Here is a 20,078-nt window from a genome sequence, read left to right on the forward strand (position 1 = left end):
CTCTCTCTCCCCCTCCCTCTTTCCCCTCTCCATCTCTCTCTTCCCTCCTTCACTCTCTGCCTCCTTTGTATGTGTGTGTGTTTCGTATTGTTTTAATGTTTTTTATCTTATGATTTTCCTCTTTTCTTTTTCTTTTTCCATTTATTTATTTTTGAAGCAGGGTTTCTTTGTGTAACTTTGGCTGTCCCAAAACTCACTCTATAGATCAGGCTAGCTTTGAATTCAGATTTCTGCCTGCCTCTGCCTCCGCCTCCACCTCTTGGGGGCTAGGATCAAAGGCACGCCCCACCACCTTCCAGCTGCTTATTTTAATTTTTACTGTTTTACTATTTTTATTTTAGAGAGAGAAAGAGAAGAACTCGAGTTATATGGGTAGAAATTTGAAGAGGATCTGGCAGGAGTTGGGGGAGGGGAAAATATAATTCCAGTATATTTATGATTAAAAGAAGAAGTGAGTGAGTGATTGACAGTCCAGAGCTGTACTAATATTGATTGGTCATTCTGATGTAGAGAAGACAGTCTGAGAACAGGCCTGGTATGTTGTGTCCACACCTTGTACCTTCATCTTTACCTGTTTCCATGGCCCTCATAGCTGCCTTCTTGCCCCAGCTGCCTCTAATGGTATTTATGTTTCCTTTTTCCCTCTGTCAATAGCTCAAGTTTGCTTACAGTTCTTTTAGTCAGTGCTAAAGGTCTGCTTTAGGATAATGTATACCACCTTCTGGAGGTTTTTGTTGTTGTTGTTGTTGTTGTTGTTGTTTTAATAGATAATGTTAAAAATCGTAATACACTTTTGGTCTCACTTTCAGAGAATCATGTTCAGCACCTCCAGTCAGCCTGTGCGAGCTCACACCAGTTTCAGCAAATGTCTAAGGATTTCCAAGCATGGCTTGACGCCAAGAAAGAAGAGCAGAGGGACTCTCCCCCGATATCCGCAAAGCTGGATGTCTTGGAGTCGTTACTTAACTCGCAGAAAGACTTTGGCAAAACTTTCACTGAGCAGTCTAACATTTACGAGAAAACCGTTACAGAAGGCGAAAACCTGTTATTGAAGACACAGGGGGCAGAGAAGGCAGCTCTACAGTTGCAGCTGAACACCATCAAAACAGACTGGGACCGATTTAGGAAACAGGTGAAAGAAAGGGAAGAGAAATTGAAAGACTCGTTGGAAAAAGCCCTCAAGTACAGAGAGCAAGTGGAGACTCTGCGGCCGTGGATAGACAAATGTCAGCACAGCCTGGACAACGTGACATTCTCCCTGGATCCCACTGAGTCAGAGAGTTCCATCACCGAGTTAAAGTCCCTGCAGAAGGAAATGGACCACCACTTTGGTATGCTGGAACTACTGAACAACACAGCCAATAGCCTGCTCAGCGTCTGCGAGGTAGATAAAGAAGCGGTCACAGAGGAGAATCAGTTATTGATGGAAAAGGTAAACACGGTCACTGAGCAGCTCCAAAGTAAGACAGTCTCCCTGGAGAACATGACCCAGAAGTTTAAAGAATTTCAGGAAGTCTCCAAAGACACCAAAAGGCAGCTTCAGGATGCAAAAGAACAGCTAGAGGTCCATCACTCCCTAGGACCCCAGGCATACAGTAACAAGCACCTGTCTGTGCTGCAGGCTCAACAGAAGTCACTGCAGACCCTGAAGCAGCAGGTAGACGCAGCAAAAAGGCTTGCTCAGGACCTCGTGGTAGAAGCTGCAGACTCAAAGGGAACCTCTGATGTGTTGTTGCAAGCGGAGACGTTAGCTGAAGAGCACAGTGAACTGAGCCAACAGGTGGACGAGAAGTGTTCTTTCTTAGAAACCAAGCTACAGGGTCTCGGCCACTTCCAGAATACCATCCGAGAGATGTTCTCTCAGTTTACAGAGTGTGACGATGAGCTGGACGGCATGGCCCCGGTAGGGAGAGATGCGGAAACCCTGAGAAAGCAAAAGGCGTGCATGCAGACCTTTCTGAAGAAACTGGAAGCCCTCATGGCGAGCAACGACAGCGCCAACAGAACCTGCAAGATGATGCTGGCCACCGAGGAGACCTCTCCTGACCTCATTGGAGTCAAGAGGGACTTAGAAGCCTTGAGCAAGCAGTGCAACAAGCTGCTGGACCGGGCGACAACCAGGGAGGAGCAGGTGGATGGAGCCACCGAGAAGCTGGAAGAGTTCCACTGCAAGCTGGAGGAGTTCTCCACTCTGCTCCAGAAGGCTGAAGAACACGAAGAGTCCCAGGGCCCCGTAGGTACAGAAACCGAGACAATCAACCAGCAGCTTGATGTGTTTAAGGTAGGAAACACTTTTATTTTTCCTGAAGGTCTTTATTATTTCTAATAATAATTAGAAAGCCATTTCTAATTAGCATGGAAAGGCAGTTTTCTGTATATTTGGTGATGGTTGCCTTTCCTGTCTAGAATGACTGCATATAGTATAGAAGCCTGAACGAGCATGCAATACCTGTAGTTTGAAGCCAGAATGAATATATATGGTTATAATATTCAGATATTGCGGTTCCAAGCTGACTTGGGATAGGAGTCCCCATAGGAAAAGGCCTAGATGGTGTCCCGCAGCCAGCGTACTTGAGGAAGTTCCAAGCAAGCCTCAGCCTGACCTCAGTGGGAGTCATATTTTGAACAGCACTTCAGTTGTTTTGTCTCCTAGCCTTTTCTCTGGTGATAAATTACGGTCTTTTCCTAGTCCCTGTTTCTCTTTTTAAAGGAGACTTCTCATCCTTCTAGATTTAATTTGTTCTCTAAGCCTGTTTCCTCGTGAAAGTTTATATATGTTTAAGGCAGTTCATGTTGTAATCCCAGTTTTATACAGATCTTCTGCCTGTGCCTGATGAGATTAGAAGTTGTTTTTGATTGGAGCAAGCCATGCCAGCCACTTGATAGCCTGAGTGGTACTTAATAAATGGAGCATTACATTAAGCCACTGACTGTTTCAGTGCCTGTGGATTTGGGCTCATTTATGAAACCTGAAGCTATATCATTGCAGGGTACGAAGATAGGTTCAGTCGTGGAAACAGGGTTGCCAAGTACCCTCAACGGAGTGTCAGGCGTTTGCTGTGTGCATGTGTGCACCACAGGCCTTCTGAAGTTGTCATGGGTCCTGTTCTGTTCATGAGCTGTGTTTCACTTTTGTCAAAGACCAGTAGAGGGATATCGCGCCATTAACACATAGAGGATAAAGGGCAACCCAGGATATGCAAAACTATAGCCTGAGCCCTCCCTCCATGTAAAGCATGAGAGACTTTGTGTTCAACTTTCAGATTCAGTTGTTTCCCATGGGAAAAATGGAAAGTAACTGGACTTCCGAACCTTTTTCTTGTTACATCTAATACTTTGTTTCCTTTGCTTGTCTTTAGTAATGGGACTTAAGTGACTGAACTCTGGAAGATAACTTACCACTGCTTGCTATATATTCTATGCCCTGAGAGTATACTCCCTTCAGGGCTGTGATCCTAGGGACCAGAGAGATGCAGACATAGGTGCCATTTGTTTGTGTGTTCCCTAAAAACAACGAGAGCAAACCACAGGCCTGCACCTCGGGTCCACGCTGTGTCAAATGCCTTGTGGTTCAGCCATGTGAAGTAGATGCTGTTCATCCCTCTCTCCTGTTATTCAGGCCAACGGGTGTCGGTGGTTCACACAGGGTCACACAGGTGATGGCATCACAGCCTGTGTAGTTTGATGAGCAGCATACAGTGCCTTACATCAGACCTGATGTTTCTCTGGGAATTTTTCATATCGGCTTTGTTGTAGCCTAAGTTATGGGCTTGAGTAACAAGCTGCTGTTAACTGTTCATTTTAGCCCAGAACATCAGAAACTCCAACTTAAAAATAGTGTTTTTGTAAAACCAGCCACCAAGAGGGACTTGAGAGGCCTGTGTGAAGCTGCAGAAGCTGGTGCAGTGTCCATGCTGTGAGGGCTGTGATAGTGTGCATCCCGGTGAGTGTGCATCCTGGTGAGGGAGCATCCCAGTGAGTGTGCATCCCAGTGAGTGTGCATCCCAGTGAGTGTGCATCCCAGTGAGTGTGCATCCCAGTGAGTGTGCATCCCAGTGAGTGNTGTGCATCCCAGTGAGTGTGCATCCCAGTGAGTGTGCATCCCAGTGAGTGTGCATCCCAGTGAGTGTGCATCCCAGTGAGTGTGCATCCCAGTGACTGTGTATCCAAGTAGTGTGATACTAGTGAGGTGGAACCAGACAGCTCATCACCTTTGTATTTTTTTTTCTCTCTCTCTATTAAAGCAGCAAAAAATCTTGCTTAAAATGTAGATCTTAAGTTAGTTTCTGTTGGGTCTTAGCCTTTTGCTAAATTATTTCCAATATATACTTTGGAACTTTAAAAAAAAATCAGTGGGATAATTTGTATAGTGTGAAAAGCCAGTCATTATAATTTTTAAGAATGAAACAGAAAAGCACTGAGGAGTGGGCCTATTCTATAAGCTTTCCAATATAATCTAGTTAGACATCAATCTGCCAAGTCATGTCCTGGATAGACTCCTGGGATGGTTTATGCAGGAGCTGCCTGAGAGCAGGACTTCAGCGGGTTGTTAATTACCACGTGACTTGCCAGCAGGGAGCCCAGCGTTCACCCTGCTTCAGGGGGAGTTAAGCACAGAGCTCCCTGCCCTCTCCCCCAAAACAGAACTGATGAAAATGCTGTTCAAATTGAGTTTGTGTCATTAAAAAGACAAAAGGTATATATGGTTGAAATATCAATTCAGCGATAATCACTGAAATCTTGTTACTCTGGATCAAATATTCCACTCCACCATCAATCAAAGGAAGATTGCAGAAATGTGACAAAAGATTGATGCCTCTTCAGTTAATATCAGTTTTTAAACAATATATTTGACTTCTTGGGCCTTATGGGTTCCTAGTCGCTGAACTAAAATGTCTACAGGGTGAGGTTCTCTTTCTACTGCTGGGAATTCAAGGCATCCTGTTCCTTCCCTGCGTCTCTGGTCTTGCAGTTCAGTTCTGCTGCCCAGTGTGATTACTGTGCAGTCTGAGAATCAGAGTCAATCACATCTGTTGCTCAGGAAGAAAGAAAGCTGCTATGTCCCTCCTGAGTCCTGCCTGCAGAGTCCTGGCTCAGGGTTGCTTTCAGATGAAAGACACATTAAGTAATATAGATGCTCATTTTTTTCCTATTTATTTATTTACTTACTTATTTATTTATTGAGAAAGGTCTTACTGTGTCAACCTGGCTGCCCTGGAAGTCTGTACAGACCAGGCTGACCTCCACCTCACAGAGATCCTCCTGCCTCTGCCTCCTGGGTTCTGGGACTAAAGGCGTGTGCCACCACACCCAGCACGCACATTTTCATTTATCAAACACGCACACAACTGACTATACAATATACACAGTGATCCCTGTGACGTCATTAGCAGCCAATCAGATCCTTTCATCATCAGTCCTCATCACTGTATTGAATTGACTTAATTTCAGTGAAGAGCAAAGACACTAGACAACATTAGTATGTGGTATTGCATCTCAGCTAGATCTGGATCCTTACTCCTCTCTAGACCATGGCAAAATGATAGAACTCTCCAGCCCTGCTTCCAGCTTGCCCCCTCTGGCTTCTCTGCTGCTTCCGTTGTCATTCCTTTTGTCCCCGCATGGGTCACTGATACAAGTGAATGTGAACTTGCAGCTCTAGTTTCAAAATGGAAATAACATCTCAGAGAACAGAGAAATTCTTAAGTCAAGTTGAAATCAGAGACATAGACTGGAACATGTTATTGCTATAATAACTTCAGTCCGGTACAGATGTAGGCATTATCTAACCCAGGCTTTATTTGAATATTGGGCAAATAAAATGCAAAATATCATGGCGCCATAGAAACCAGATCAGAACATTTATGCACAGATTTTTTTTAAGATGTATTTATTTATTTAATGCATATGAGTATACTGTAACTGTCTTCAGACACACCAGAAGAGGTCATCAGATCCCATTACAGATGGTTGTGAGCCACCATGTGGTTGCTGAAAATTGAACTCAGGACCTCAGGAAGAGCAGTCAGTGTTCTTAACCGCTGAGCCATCAATTTCTTAAACTATTGATTAAATGATTCCCCTAAACAACTACTGTGATATCACCATGTTTTTAAAGGTTAAATTAAAATGTCCAAAAGTGTTTTAATGGTATTTTCAGTTAATAGAGATCAAAGATGAACAATTTATCCATTTTTGCCGAGAGCAAGGGGAGTTGGAGAACTCTGTTTAGGAGAGGTTTTGGGTATGGATCACAGAGAGTGGACTGGTTCCTGTTAATGTTGGCCAGCAGACTGTGTACCTTTCTTCAGTCAGGATTTTTAAGCTGAAAGTGTTTTCATAATGAAAACTACCTAGAGGAGTGGGCCTATAGCAACGTCACAACCTTTAGCCATGTCAAAGTAGTGTTTCGGGCTTTAGGATGAAAGAACTGTACATCTGGTGAGCAAGACAGAAGTCCCTCCTCCCCATGCAGAGATCCCACCGCTGTGTGCCTAAGCTAAGGAGTGTTGTCAGGAATCGTGTCCTGATGACCCCTAACTGGGCCTAACACAGGGCTGCACTCTTCCCTCCGCCACATGAGGAGCCAATACTAGGAATCTGGAAGGACTGGAAAGGAAGGAAAGAAGGAAAAGGAAGTTTGAGGGCTGGCAATATGGCTGCACTAGTAAAGGCCTTTGCCACCAGGCCCGTGTCCCAAGGTTCACCTGGCAAAAGGGGGAGAACTAACACCTATAAGGGGACCTCTGACCTCTGCACACATGCTACATCACATATTTATCACACACACACACACACATCTGTAATCGTCACAGTGGCAAGATTGTATTGTTTCTTTTATCCCTGTTTTGACACTGAAGATGTTTTCAGATCTGGGCTCTCGTTCTTTGAAGGAAATTGAATGGGGTCGCTCATGCGTATGCTGGAGTGCAAACCTCACTGAAGGTGGGGCAGATGCGTGCTGCTAAGTGATGCCGTCACTGTGGGAAGGACAGCGCATGCTTGTTAAAGAGCTTGAGTGCAAATCAGACACCAGACCTGTTTGGGGCTTCTCAGTGTATTCCCTTTGTGCTACTACTTCTTGAATTACTCCCCAGTGAAACAAACAGCTACCGCATACCCAGGCAGCGATGCTCAAGGGCTGCAATCATTTGTGGGATGGTTATCAGCTAAAAACTGTGGGGCACCCCCAGTTTTCTTTAGCTAAAGCCCTGTCTGCCTTAGAAAGAACTGTAAAACTCATTGACCTTTGAGGGAAGGCTGCTTTATCACCTCAGCACAAAACTCCTATTTCTCATTTCATCATTCTTAATTAGCTTTCAGGAGCTGTTGGGCCAAGTGAGGATGTGGTCCACTTTTATAGACAATATAACATGTATTTACACTTTCTCCACTCAGTGGTGTAGTGGACATAATATGTCTAGCTTTTCAGGTCTAAAATTTCCATGTTTACGTTTTATAAAGTTAGCTTTTTATTTCTCCCACAGAGTGATTTGTTGCCCTCCATCATAAGATTACTTGCTAGAACGTTCCTTTAAGAAGATATTACTTGAGAAGTATGAAGTGACCGCAGTTGCTGCTGTTCAGTTAGCTCTCGTGGCAGTCCGTCCTGTCTGAGTGGACAGTAGGGCCTTCAGCTAGATCATCACTAGACATGGCGGGGGTGAGGCTCCATTGGGAAAACAGCACTGTGGCTCTGTGTGTGAGCTGTCAATGGTGGCGGCAGCTCTTAGGAAAACCCTCTTGTCAACTGAATTTTTCTATCCTGAAAATGTGTGTGTGCTCTCACCATTCATGACTAGTGTTTAATACATCGTAGTTTGTCCTGCTTTCTCCAGCAGTGGGAGTAGAACTGCTGGAGTAGAACATAGAACAAATATAAGGTGAAAGTTGGGTCAACTTTGGTTCACAAACTTGACTTTTTTTAAATGTTAAATCTAGGTGTAGCTTTCCCTGTGGTCACAAGCAACACAGATCTCAACATACTACAAATAATACAGTAATTAACTCGAACCAGAATACAATAAGCTGAAATCACAAAGATGATAAGAGTTCACATTTACACGTAATCAGCTAGCTAGCGCACATTTTTCCGTGGTGCTTCCTGCTTCTAAGCTGCAAAGGGCCCATTTTATTGTCTTTATTTCCCATTACGCTTTAAGATGGGGTGAGTACGGTGATGATGTGATGTCATTTCCCCCCTCCACGGCTCTCACTTTGAATGCTGGAGTTTAGTAATGAATTATCTATGAATTTTTTTCACAATGCACTGCCTATCTGGAGCTAAGTTTACATGTTCCGCTCGGCCTTTCATAAGATGGGGATAACACTGTGCTAATTATTCAGCCTAAAGAGGGCCGAGTTAGGGCCACTCTTTATGAAACATTGTGTAAGGACCTTACACTGTTTGGAGAAAAGTACCCCCACACACACCCAGATTTCCTGGAAACTTTACCACTATTACTTTGGGTAGGTGGCATTCTGTGTTTCTAAGGTAGTGGGAGTGTGAAAATAGGACCCTTGATCTCCACCTCCTCCCAGCCTCAGAGTCAGTCCTGTGGTGACATGGTAGCTGGGGTACATTTTGTGTGTGCTCGTACACCTGAGCATCACAGACTCGTGTGCTTGTTGAAACATTTCAGTTCTGGACCATGACAGTGGATGTCAGTGTCACGATGTTGGTGGGTATTCTATAACTAATTTTTCTCTGTGAATGTCTGTAGACATGTACTTTTCAACTTGGCAGTGTGCCCACGCTGAGCTGTGTCTAGTAATCACTGAATGTGAGTTCTGGCTGTGAATGTAGCTTACTTCAGCTTACAGGTTTATAAAATAACTTCGGAATGCTTAAGGTACAGAAGTTCTCCCACGACATTTTTTGTAAAATTACCCCACAGCTACTTTCTTTGCTGGAGGGTCAGGCCAGCCACATTTTGTTCATGAATGATTATGAGACTTTTTTTTTAAAAGTCTGACTGCCTCTGTAATTACCTATTTTTCTGGCAGTGTTGCTTTATTTCATAAAAGAATGGATAGGGTTTATTAAATAATTCTTGTCATTTCTGCCCAAAAAGGCTAAGGTTTGGCTCGCTGAACTTTAAAAAAAAAAAAAAACAACTGTTTTTATAAGAACATTTGTTGAGCAGATAAAAATCTGTATCTGTGACTTTATTAAATAACCAGTCCGTTTGGAGGCGTTCTGCTTGCCTGGGCCTTGCATTAATCTCAAGAGGTCTGTGTGAATATTAGTAACTACAAATATTCATGTCAGCAGTGTTGGGGCGAGGTACCCGTGGGGGTCCTTTAATGTGCAGACTAGTCGGTTTTGAAATTGGCCTTTAAAGAGAAATGATAAAACACTCAACTTCAAAGTGAGCCTGTTGGTCCTGCTTAAACTGATTCGCGACGGCAGGAGAGTGGTTCCAGCTGAAGGACAGGGACCTGGCCACCCCCACCCCCACATCCTCCACTTTGAGTTGGCAGTCCAAGCCAGTGGTGGGAATGGCTGTTCCTGCGCCGCCGCCGGTGTCGGGTTCTGCTGCGGCTGCGCTGCCCCTCCGGGATATCTGAACCCAGCTGCCCTCTCCCAGATGCAGACCCCGGCCTGCTCCGCGCTGATGTCACCAAGCTGCTGCTTTACAGCCTCGAGGTTCCTCCCCCTGGAACCGCCCTGGGCTGGGGAAGAGGCCGAGTTGGGCAGGATGACTGTGAAGTTAAGTCACGGGAGGGCGGAGCAGCGAGCGGAGCGGAGCGGATCGAGCGGATCAGGTCGATGCCGCCGGGGCTGGGTGTGCTGCGCGGCCCCGCTGCCCCGACGCAGCCCGAGCCCCGGCGGGAGCGGCCGCAGCCTGCCCGGCCATAGGGCAGCGGCTGGGGCTTCAGCTGGATGCCAACTGCCTGTGCCACGGAGGAAGCCCGGAGTTTGAGCTGCAGCCACCTCAGGTGGAATAAGCCTTCTTCAGGAAGATCAGATAAGAATCTTGGGGGGAAAATTTTTATTTTGAAAGAGAAACTTGTTATAGTAAGCCATGCTTTTTGACTGTTTACTTTAATGGTTGCTGGATTTTAATGCCCCAGCTCTTTTCTCTTGGGTAATTCTGGATAACCTCAAAGAAGCTTAAGATGAGAAGAAAAAAACTGCCTTTTGGATCTAGCTTATTTACGTATGGCTCCTCCTCCCAGCTAAGAGAAAAATCTTAACTTTTTTACATCAAACTTATTTTTCTCCAAAGAACCATGCTGTGCCTTCTGATCTGAACAAGAAGCTATTTATCTGTAAAGGACATGGAGTTTCGCAGTACATCTTTAAGTGGATTACAGTCAGCCAGAGTTCTGCCGAAATTAACATCCAGCCTGTTGAACCGCTTGCTCATTTGGAAATTTTAATCTGGAAACCTCAAGCAAAATTAGAGTACAATGAGAAGCGGACTCACAGCAGAGTCTCTCGGGCGTTGAAGCCACGGTTAGCTGTGCGCTTGTGTGTGTGTGCTTGGGGCAGAGTGAAAGGGGGCATTCACGGAATTTCAGGAGGTGGAGGGAGCTGAATGCTCTGTCTTGGTGCACGTTACTTCTTAGAACCAGGTTAAAGGGTAGCTTCGTTTTCATAGATGCACTGCTCCTAACCGTCAGCACCTCAGGCAGGCAGTATGCCTCACTGTTTACCCTTTCTGGATGTGTCACGGCCCTGCTCACAGATAGACCTTGGAAAAATGCTTCACCGAATTCCTTCCTCTCGGTGTCAAAAGCTGCGATATTTGTTTTGACTGTCTGCAAAATGGGGAAACCACTCAGCAGACCAGACTGTTTACGCCAGAACCCTCCATGCGTAGGGAAGGGCGAAGAGGAGGAGGACCTGAATATCGAGGACTGTTACGTCCCACAGAGGTCCATCTATGACACCGTGAGGCTGAACGAACAGATAGACTCTGGGTCCAAAGGCAGCCTGTCTTCTAGGCATTTCACAGACCGGACTTTACCCTACAGCCACAGGACACTGGACGTTAGCTCTCTGTGCTCCAATGGTGCCCTTTCTTCTTCCAGCATATTTGAGCTGAGAGGTCGGGAAACGAGCAAGCTAGATGAAAAGATGATCTTTGATGCCCTCAAACTAAACAGTGACGTCATTCGAAGCCCAGGTTTGCCCAAGCCCAAGTCTCAGGCAGAAAAGAGAGAGCACAGGCGGTCCTGGCGGATGTTTGTCCCTGCCAATTTTATGGATTATGCAAACAAAAGCGAAAGTTCTTTTGTGGAGCCTTCAGACTCGTCAGATGCTGTCACGAAGGCCAGCAAGTGCAGATGGGGCACCAACTCTCAAACTTCAGAAGAGGAGGACTCTGGCTTATGCAGCCCCCCAGCTGAGAAAGAAGAAAAGCCAGGCATTGCTAGTGGAGAGCAGCCACAGATTAGAAGCCTGTCCTCTGCTGAAGACATTCATACCTCAGAGCAAGATAGGCCATTTTTTCCTGCTGATTCTGTCAGTGAACAGAAAATCCCACTGCTCTCTTGCAGAAGTGCCCACCCCAGTGACAACCTCCAAATGATTCTGCAGGATGCCTCTCCACTCAGGGGGGGCAAGTGTGTGAACGGTCAAAGGTCACTCCATGGTGAAAGCGGTTGTGTGCAGAACCCGCTGAGAGAGAGTACGAAGAGCAGGGCATTGGTTGTGCCCAGAGATGGGGCTCACAAGTGGATTTCGAACTCTGAAGACCAGGAGAAAACTTTGAGACAAGGGGAGTCCCAAACCACAGCACACAGTAGGGAATGTAGGAGGGAGCCCCTTGTGGACTTACACCCCTCGACCACAGACCGCCTGAGGGAGCAGCAGGGAGACTTTGATAGCACAGTTTTGGTAGAAAATGTGATACTGTTGGCACAGTATGATTCAGAAGGGAGCACCATGGCGGCTAAGGGGAACCTAGAGCCTCCTTTCTCTACCCAGAAGATAGAGGTGACCCAGAAGAAAAGCCCAAACCAATTCATACACATAAAAAAGGAAACAGGGCCCCAGAAAACAGAGGCCCAGGTGGGATCGCCGGACACCGTCTGCAATGGCTTTCAGTTGGTACAGGTAATGAATGGGATTGAAAAACCTTGCTAGCAGCCGCTTGTGGCTCTATTTCAGAGTGGTCAACAATGATTTTAAAAATAGTCAAGTGCGGACATTCACCGTGGGGCTGTGAATCGCACCTCGCCAGATGCCAGCATCAGATAAGTCCATTGGTTAACAGATGAATTAGGGATTGTTGATGATCCTTCCCAAATGTGGTGGTGCAGACAGTGGCTGTTGAGGGTCATTCAGAATTCCCCTCCCCCCTCCCCATTGTTAATTTAGGTTCACGGCAGGTTTTTGCACAAACTGTGGTTTAAAAAACAGTGCCATGTGAGGGCAGTTGTATTGAGTTTATTAAGCAGCAACAGGCTTAGTCATAAAGGTACAAACACAGTATTGTATTGTTGTGGCCTGAAAAGCCCTCCACCCAGCCAGTTTACAGGAGCCCTGCACAGCGAGGAAAGCTTTTGTGTTTTCCGGACACTGTAGACCCTAACTCTTCGGAGTTGCAGGTGAGGGAAGAGAGTAAAGGGTGCAGCCTCGTGATAAGTGGAGGTTGTCTCTCTAGCCTGTAATTTTATTCCTCCCCACTCGGATTCAAGTGCAGCTATTCTGGTGCTCTCCCGCGGCTCCCCTGAGAAACGTCACCTCACAGTCAACCTTGTTTTATTTAAAAGATCTCTGTGTTTGTGTTCTATGAGCCTGTATGTATATGTGAGGGAGGGGCGCCTGACTTTATATGTATTTGTTACCACTAAGAGATAAGGAATGTAAACAATATCAGAGTTCTGCTGGTTCTTCGTCCCGCTGTCCACACCTTTCTTTCCTTGAGCATACAGCAAACACTCTGCTAACTTAAAAAAGTTTAGCAAAATGCCTTCTCCCTGCAAGACGTGTTATGGCTCATGTATAGAATTGATCTTGTTTTGTTGTGGTTTATCCTAACTTAGCGGGTAGCTGTCTTCATTTTGAAGGATTTTGGAAAATGATCACTGGCTTACGCAGACCTGCTCTGGTACAAACCCTTGATGTAGCCAAGATCGGGGTTGCCGATGGCTTACTAGAACGTCGTACGAGTAACAGTTTTGTCCTGAAAACTGAGGGAAAGAAAAGGTTTTCCCCAAAACGTCATATAATGTACCAGAGATGTAAGAATAGGGCCATTTTCTTGGCCCTGTGCATAGCTCTTTGTAAGTTGTTGAACATACCCGGAGCTCCTACTCAGCTTCTGGAAGTGTTAACTTAGAACGTTCCACAGAAAGGAAACAGAATGGCCGTGCCAAAGTCTTCAGTCACTGCCCGTGGCAGTTTTCTGTTGACACACTTAGTAAATTATACCTTTTTGAAAACTTATAACAATGGCTGAACTTTTCTTCTCGGCAACTTAGGGCTTTGCCAACCTCATTGCATCCAACTAATTTCTTATCATTGCTCCTTTGACATAGAAACCCTTAGCCAGCGTGGGAAGGTCAGTGTACATTTTCAGTGGAAAAGGCAGCTTAAACTTTTTGTTACCAGGGGACATTCAGAGGAAACAGTGGCTCGCTTGTTTGCTATTTCCAATGCATTTGTCCTTATAGTAAAAGTAGAACTCCCCAGCATGCCAGACACTGGGCCAGGGTCTGGGGAGTCGGCTCCTTGGCCCCTGTGTCAACTACCCAGCATGCTAAATACTGGGCCAGGGTCTGGGGAGTTGTCTCCTTGGCCCCTGTGTCCTTCACAGCTGCTTTCCAACCTATAATTTTCTCCTGAGGTGTTTTTTAAACTATATCTGTCTCTGTTAGGTTTCCTTATGATCTGTTTGCATAACCATTAGTTATTTTATGGTGTGCTTCAGTATAATGACTCAGAGCCCCAAACTTTATTTTACCTTCCTATCTGTGGAAAATATCATTACCGAGTTAAAAATCATCGATTTTTTTTCCCATGACATTCTCCAGGCCCAGCATTATAAATATTTGTATTATCCAAGGGACAAATTGGTGTGTTACCATCAGGGTTACCTGTAAAGCAGTTGATAGCGTCCTCCCAAGACAGTTGTATCTTTTCTGTGCTGATACCAATTCAGCAAATAACTCTTGAGTACATATTACTCTCCAGGTACAGATCCAGGGCATAGAACTGTAACTGTCATCAGCAAAAGAGTGATTTCTGTGCTTGTGTTCAAAAGTGAATTTGCATCTTAATCTAATGTAGTGCATCCTTCATACCTCACAGGCGACTGAGAAGCCACGCGTTGGATAGGGTGGACAGAAGATAGAGTACTAGGGAGCTGTCAACAGCAGATTCCCAGATAGTAGTGGACAAAGAGAAACCAGAGGTGCTATGCAGCTGACGTCTGGATCCAGATCCGGGCATGAGGGGCCTGTGTACAGGGCCCTATCGTTTCAGTAATGCCTGCCTCCACAGTTTTTTCTGTGTCTTTAGTGTAGGGTTTTTCTCCTCCATCTATACCTATAGCTAGGAGGTTTGGTCTTCTCATAGTGTCCCAAAGCTTGCTCATGTTCAGTTCATATTCATATATATATATGTGTGTGTATGTGTATGTATGTGTATATCTATATACATATATGCCACTGACTTTTACTGAATGATTAATTCCTCTCCCTCGCCTCAGGAACCCCTGCCCCGTCTTCTATGTGTTCCATTCCGTTGGCAAGGCTTCCCACTAAGACCTTTAAATGTGACCCACTGATTGTCTTAGTTACGGCTCACTGCTGTGAGCAGATACCATAAAGGACAACATTGAATGGGGGCTGGCTTACAGGTTCAGAGGTTCAGTCCATTGTCATCAAGGCAGGAACATGGCAGCATCCAGGCAGGCATGCTATAGGACGAGCTGAGAGTTCTACATCTTCATCTGAAGGCTGCTAACAGAATACTGAATTCCAGGCAGCTAGGATGAGGGTCTTAAAGCTCACACCCACAGTGCCATGTCTACTCCAACATGGCCACACCTCCTAATAGTGCCACTCCCTGGGCCATCACACTGATTTGGGGTTGGTTTTTTCCCCCCCATCATCATTTCAATTTGAATTTTCTCAAGCAATTCTATGTCTTTATTGGATCCTACTTTCGTATTTTGGGAATAAGCTCACTTCCTTTTGATTCAGCTCTTTGTTTCTGTTCTTTGGGGTACATGCATATCCTCTTTGAGTTCTTCGACCATAGTGAAATGATTCTGTCAAATTCTTCCACTCTAGTTCTTCCCAGGAGTTTTTACTGGGAGCCATACTTGGATTGGTGATCTTGGGGGAAAGACATTTTACATGGTTGGTTTGTTTTTGTTTGTTTTAAATCCGTCTTGTTTCTGCACTACAACTCATGAGCCTGACAATGGTGAGTTGAGTGGTTCTTCCTTGTTTTATGTTCGCAATCCAAGTCCCTCTTCTTTCAGCGGAGGTGGTTCAGTGTTCAGGAGAGGACTATGTCCTGGTCGGCGTGAAGCATGATTTCCCTCTGTGGAACTGATACTCATGGCCAAAGGCTCTAAACTTACTCTTACTCTCGGGGTCAGGTACTGTTCCCGGTCAGCTCTAGCACCTCCTCTCTGGGTCCACCAGGTGCATACGGGTCTTACCCTGTGTCACCTTCCACCTTCTGCTAGGTCTACACCCTCTGCTGTGGTGCTTATGGAAGTCCCCATTTGCCCTGTGTCCACGTGCCTCTGCTTTTCCATTTGCCGCTGTTGGATTTTGGCCCCTTGGGCAGACGTGTTCTTGGCCTCTTGACCTACATGGTTGTGTTGCCATTGAGTCTACACTTCTAAAGTGAGTCTCACGCTTCAGCAGCCAGCTCTCCACACTGCACTGATCTTCACGAGCCCCCATGGGAATTCCTTGACCTAGGGAGCATCATCTCACCATTTGCTCATCAGTGGTTCTTTTGCATGTTTTTATCATCGTTAAATTGTGATGATAGGAAATTTCATTATGCTCATCTTGGGTTTGTAGGCAATCTTCCTAAATGTATGTAGAATATGTAATTAGATGCCACAAGTTTATATTTTGTACCAACAGTTCACGTCAGTGACAGTTGCTGGCTTCAACTACTTAATAAATAAGCACGTAGTCTTTACCACTGGTAGTCATTAAATGCTAATAATTCTCACAACATGGTTCTCCCAACCTGCAGGTATTCCAGAAAGAAGAAATCGAACCCTTGCAGGTGAAGCAGCAGGATGTGAACTGGTTAGGCCAAGGCCTTATTCAGAGCGCAGCTGCAAACACCTGCACTCAGGGTCTGGAGCGTGACCTGGACAGTGTCAACTCGCGGTGGAAGACTCTCAATAAGAAGGTACTTGCTCAGTCCCTTCCCTGTCAGTGTTCGTGACTAAATAGTCATGGTCGTAGCCACCTGCCCAAACACGGTGCTTCTTCTCGTGTTGTACACTAAGTGGCCCTTGGCAATCGGCATGGGACACAAATGAAGGATGTTTGTGAGTGGAGACGGGATTTCTCCCACCACCATCCCAACCTTGACAAAGATGTAGCTGCAGACCCAGCCAGTATGCCGGAGGCAGCCATCGTGGACGGCCCTGCGTTGAAATGGCCTCCTCATGCTGTGGTAGCTTATTTGCTTCTGGGACTCCCTGACTTGTGGGGATGCAGGCTCCCTGTTGTGTTAACCTTTCTTGGGGAAATGTGAGTGAATGCCCATTCACCCAGATGGGCACTGACAGCAGACCAGCATGGGATTCACTGAAGTCCACCTTGATGAGCCCAGTGAGTTTATTGGGTTTATTTATTGGCGTACAAGTGAGGGGTTACTTACTAGAGTGTGGGTGACCGCCTTCACCCCCCTGAATCACCACGGAAAACCCATCCCATCATGGATGGCATTAAGCTTTAACTCCTGTACAGCTTAGCATCAGCCAGGACCGCTCGCAGATAGGAGATGGGAGATGGAGTAATAGCAGGAAGCCCAGAGTAGCCTTCCCTAGAAAGCCCGGAGTAGACTCTGCAGCCCTCCCTAGAGTGTCAGTAGCTCCATCACCATACACCTGGCTGCCACTCTGTCACACTTTGCTCTGCTTGGCATAGCGACAGTGGCAAGGTATAAGACCAACATCTGGCTATGAACAGAGGGAAAAGCACCATAGGACATATGTGGGTGCTCTGTGTGAGCATGCATGCAGACATACACACACAGAGACACACACAGACACCGGGAGAAGGAGGGTGTCTTAGGATTTTACTGCTGTGAAGAGACACCATGACCAAGGCAACTCTTATAAGGACAACATTTAATTGGGCTGGCCAGCAGGTTCAGAGATTCAGTCCATTATCATCAAGGCAGGAACGTGGCAGAAGCATGGCAGCATGCAGGCAGGCATGATACAGGAGGAACTGCGTTCTACATCTTGTTCCAAAGGCAGCTAGCGGAAGACTGGCTTCCAGGCAACTAGGAAGAGGGTTTTAAAGCCCATGCCCACAGTGACACACTTACTTCAACAAGGCCACACCTCCTAATCGTGGTATTCCCTGGGCTGAGCATATACAAACTATCACAGAGGGGAAGGGAAAGTGTGGCTAAGTTAGTCATAATCGTGAGGAGTAGTATCAGGTGGACAGATTTCTTGTTTGTTTGTTTCTTTCTTTCCCTCCCTTCCTTCCTTCCTTCCTTCCTTCCTTCCTTCTTTCTTTCTTTCTTTCTTTCTTTCTTTCTTTCTTTCTTTCTTGAAATAATCAAATAAGTTGAAACACTGGAACTTCACAGGTGGCTCAGCGAACATCCCAGCTGCAGGAGGCCCTGCTACACTGTGGAAGGTTCCAGGATGCCCTGGAGTCCCTGCTCAGCTGGATGGCAGACACAGAGGAGCTTGTGGCCAATCAGAAGCCTCCGTCTGCTGAGTTCAAAGTAGTGAAGGCCCAGATACAGGAACAAAAGGTAAGTTAGTGATGCCTTTATTCAGTTTCATAGAAAATCTTTAAAATGACAATCAAAGTGTGCCTCCCTGTTTATACTAACAGGATGTCACAGTAACAGGTTCCTGCTGCTTTCCATACTGTCAGCTACTCAAGCAGCACTTGCTGATTGCGTATTCTGGTCAAGGTGTGGGTCTAGCTGCAGGAGATACAACCCTGAATGAAGACAGTGAGAGTCCCCCATTGAACATAAAATCTAAAGGGAAAGAGAGGCTGTGGAAAGCCAGCAAAGTCCATGTGTAACCTAGAGTGATCTCAAAGCAGGGATGAGGGGAGGATATAGCTGTGACAGGGCCAGGGCTAGGGGCAGGAAGTACTGGAGAAGAGGAATCCCGTGAGCAGCTCTAAATAGAACAGGCAAGAATCGCTTCACTGGCTGGGTGGCACTTGGACAGGAATATCGTTGTTGCCTAAATACATGAGATCTCGCCACGCGAATTGTATAGAGTAAATACTGGCAGGTTCTCGGAGTTGAGGGGAGTGCAAAGGGCTCAGATCCTCTGTTCACGCGCCTGGGGACATGCTGCTGTATGTCCTGGTGCTGATAGACAGAGGACTGCTTGAGACAACATGTGCAGTTGGTGGTGTAGTAGTCAGACATGGAACACTGAAGGACATTTCCAATGATGGAGCAGCTGTGATTTGAAATGACACATGGAAAAAGGCATACTGTGTGGCCCTATATATTGTATACCTCAAAATTGCCAAAAGACTTTAAATACCCACAACACAATACCAATTTTGAGCAGAGGAACTACTAGCTATGTTAATTAGTTTGATTACATTGTTTTCCAGTGTACACATGTACTTAAACATGACACTGTAGCCCATAAACTATTTGCTAGTTTAAACTTTAAAAAAAAAAGTCTACATTGGCCTCAGGTTTTTACCAACTTACTGCTTCCTTTAATTCTGCATTACACATTAACACTCTCCAAATTCCCTGAAAACTTCAGCCAATTAGGAAGTGGTGGGAAAAATAAAGCCAGGCCTCATGGCTCAGGCCTGTAATCCCAGCTCCTCAGCCGGTGGAGGTAGGAGGGTCCCAAGTTCTAGGCCCATAGGAAGACAGCCTAGTGAGCAACTCAGAGGGAGCCTGTGTGGAATCTAAAAGCGGAGAAGAGGCTTGGGGACATGGCACAGTCATAGGACAGTAGCCTAGAATGCAGGAGGCTCCAGTTCAGACTCCAAAACCAGACAGCAAAAAAGGAGGGTTAAGGCAACACCCTGGAAATCCCATGCATCGGTGTGGCTTTAATTATATAGCTGCTAACATCAACGGAGTTATTCTCCCAGGGACAGTTAATAATGCACAGTCAACGAAGCCCATTTACTGACTTTGTCTTCTTAATTGCCAAAGGTTTCTCTATTCCAGCTCACCAGAAGTAACTCACTTGGGCCGGCAGGCTAGCTCAGTGGGTAAAGGGCTTGTCACCAAGTCTGACAACCAATCCTCAGACCCTACAGGGAGACGTAAAGGGCCAACACTCGCAAGCTGTCCTCCTGCGCACGTATACACACACACACACACACACACACACACACACACACACGTGTGTGATTTATAGACCTCACATTGTTTACATGATGCCCTGAACTGTGTCGAGAATATCCATGATCCTTTCCCTTGGGAAATCTGTATTCCCGTTCCTTCCCTCCTCCGTGGTCTTAATCTCAGTGTATGCCTGTAGCATGTTACTTTTGGGTAAGTGTTAAGTTGTTACTCCTTAGCGGTCATCTGCCAGGATCAGAGTAAGCAAGCAGAGGCCTGGCAGGGTGAGCTCCTGCGTCTGGTTGCTGGAGCACGCACTTACTACGTGTGCAGTTGACTTGCTTTGATTAGTTAGGGCAAGGTGACCCTGAGTCTGGCACTCAGCTAGATTTGGACTGAATTTCCTTTTAACTGCTATGTCCTGAAACCTTAGTCCTCTTGGCAGTTCTTAAGAACCCAGTGCACCCACACTCTTCTTTTTGGGTGTCTGAGGGCTCTGCTCAAGTTTCCATCCTCATGGGGTCCTCAAAGTGCTTCTTCCAGGGAAAGCCAGGAGCCTTCTGTCCTGCAGGCATGGTCTGGTATTAACCTGTCTGCCTGAAATGCATTG

General features: G+C 46.0%; 1 protein-coding gene across 4 annotated transcripts in view; it reads left to right on the forward strand.

The window, feature by feature from the left end:
- The window catches only part of Dst (dystonin), a 398,187-nt gene that overhangs the window by 312,101 nt on the left and 66,008 nt on the right, over positions 1–20,078 (forward strand). For all 4 annotated transcript variants that reach the window (XM_029481652.1, XM_021175158.2, XM_029481658.1 and 1 more), the window contains 3 exons: positions 810–2,281; positions 16,184–16,345; positions 17,768–17,938. In XM_029481652.1, the coding sequence (XP_029337512.1) occupies positions 810–2,281; positions 16,184–16,345; positions 17,768–17,938 (1,805 nt within the window). The remainder of the gene's footprint in view (positions 1–809; positions 2,282–16,183; positions 16,346–17,767; positions 17,939–20,078) is intronic.

This window comes from Mus caroli, chromosome 1 (assembly GCF_900094665.2).
Source record: "Mus caroli chromosome 1, CAROLI_EIJ_v1.1, whole genome shotgun sequence".
Classification (NCBI taxonomy): domain Eukaryota; kingdom Metazoa; phylum Chordata; class Mammalia; order Rodentia; family Muridae; genus Mus; species Mus caroli.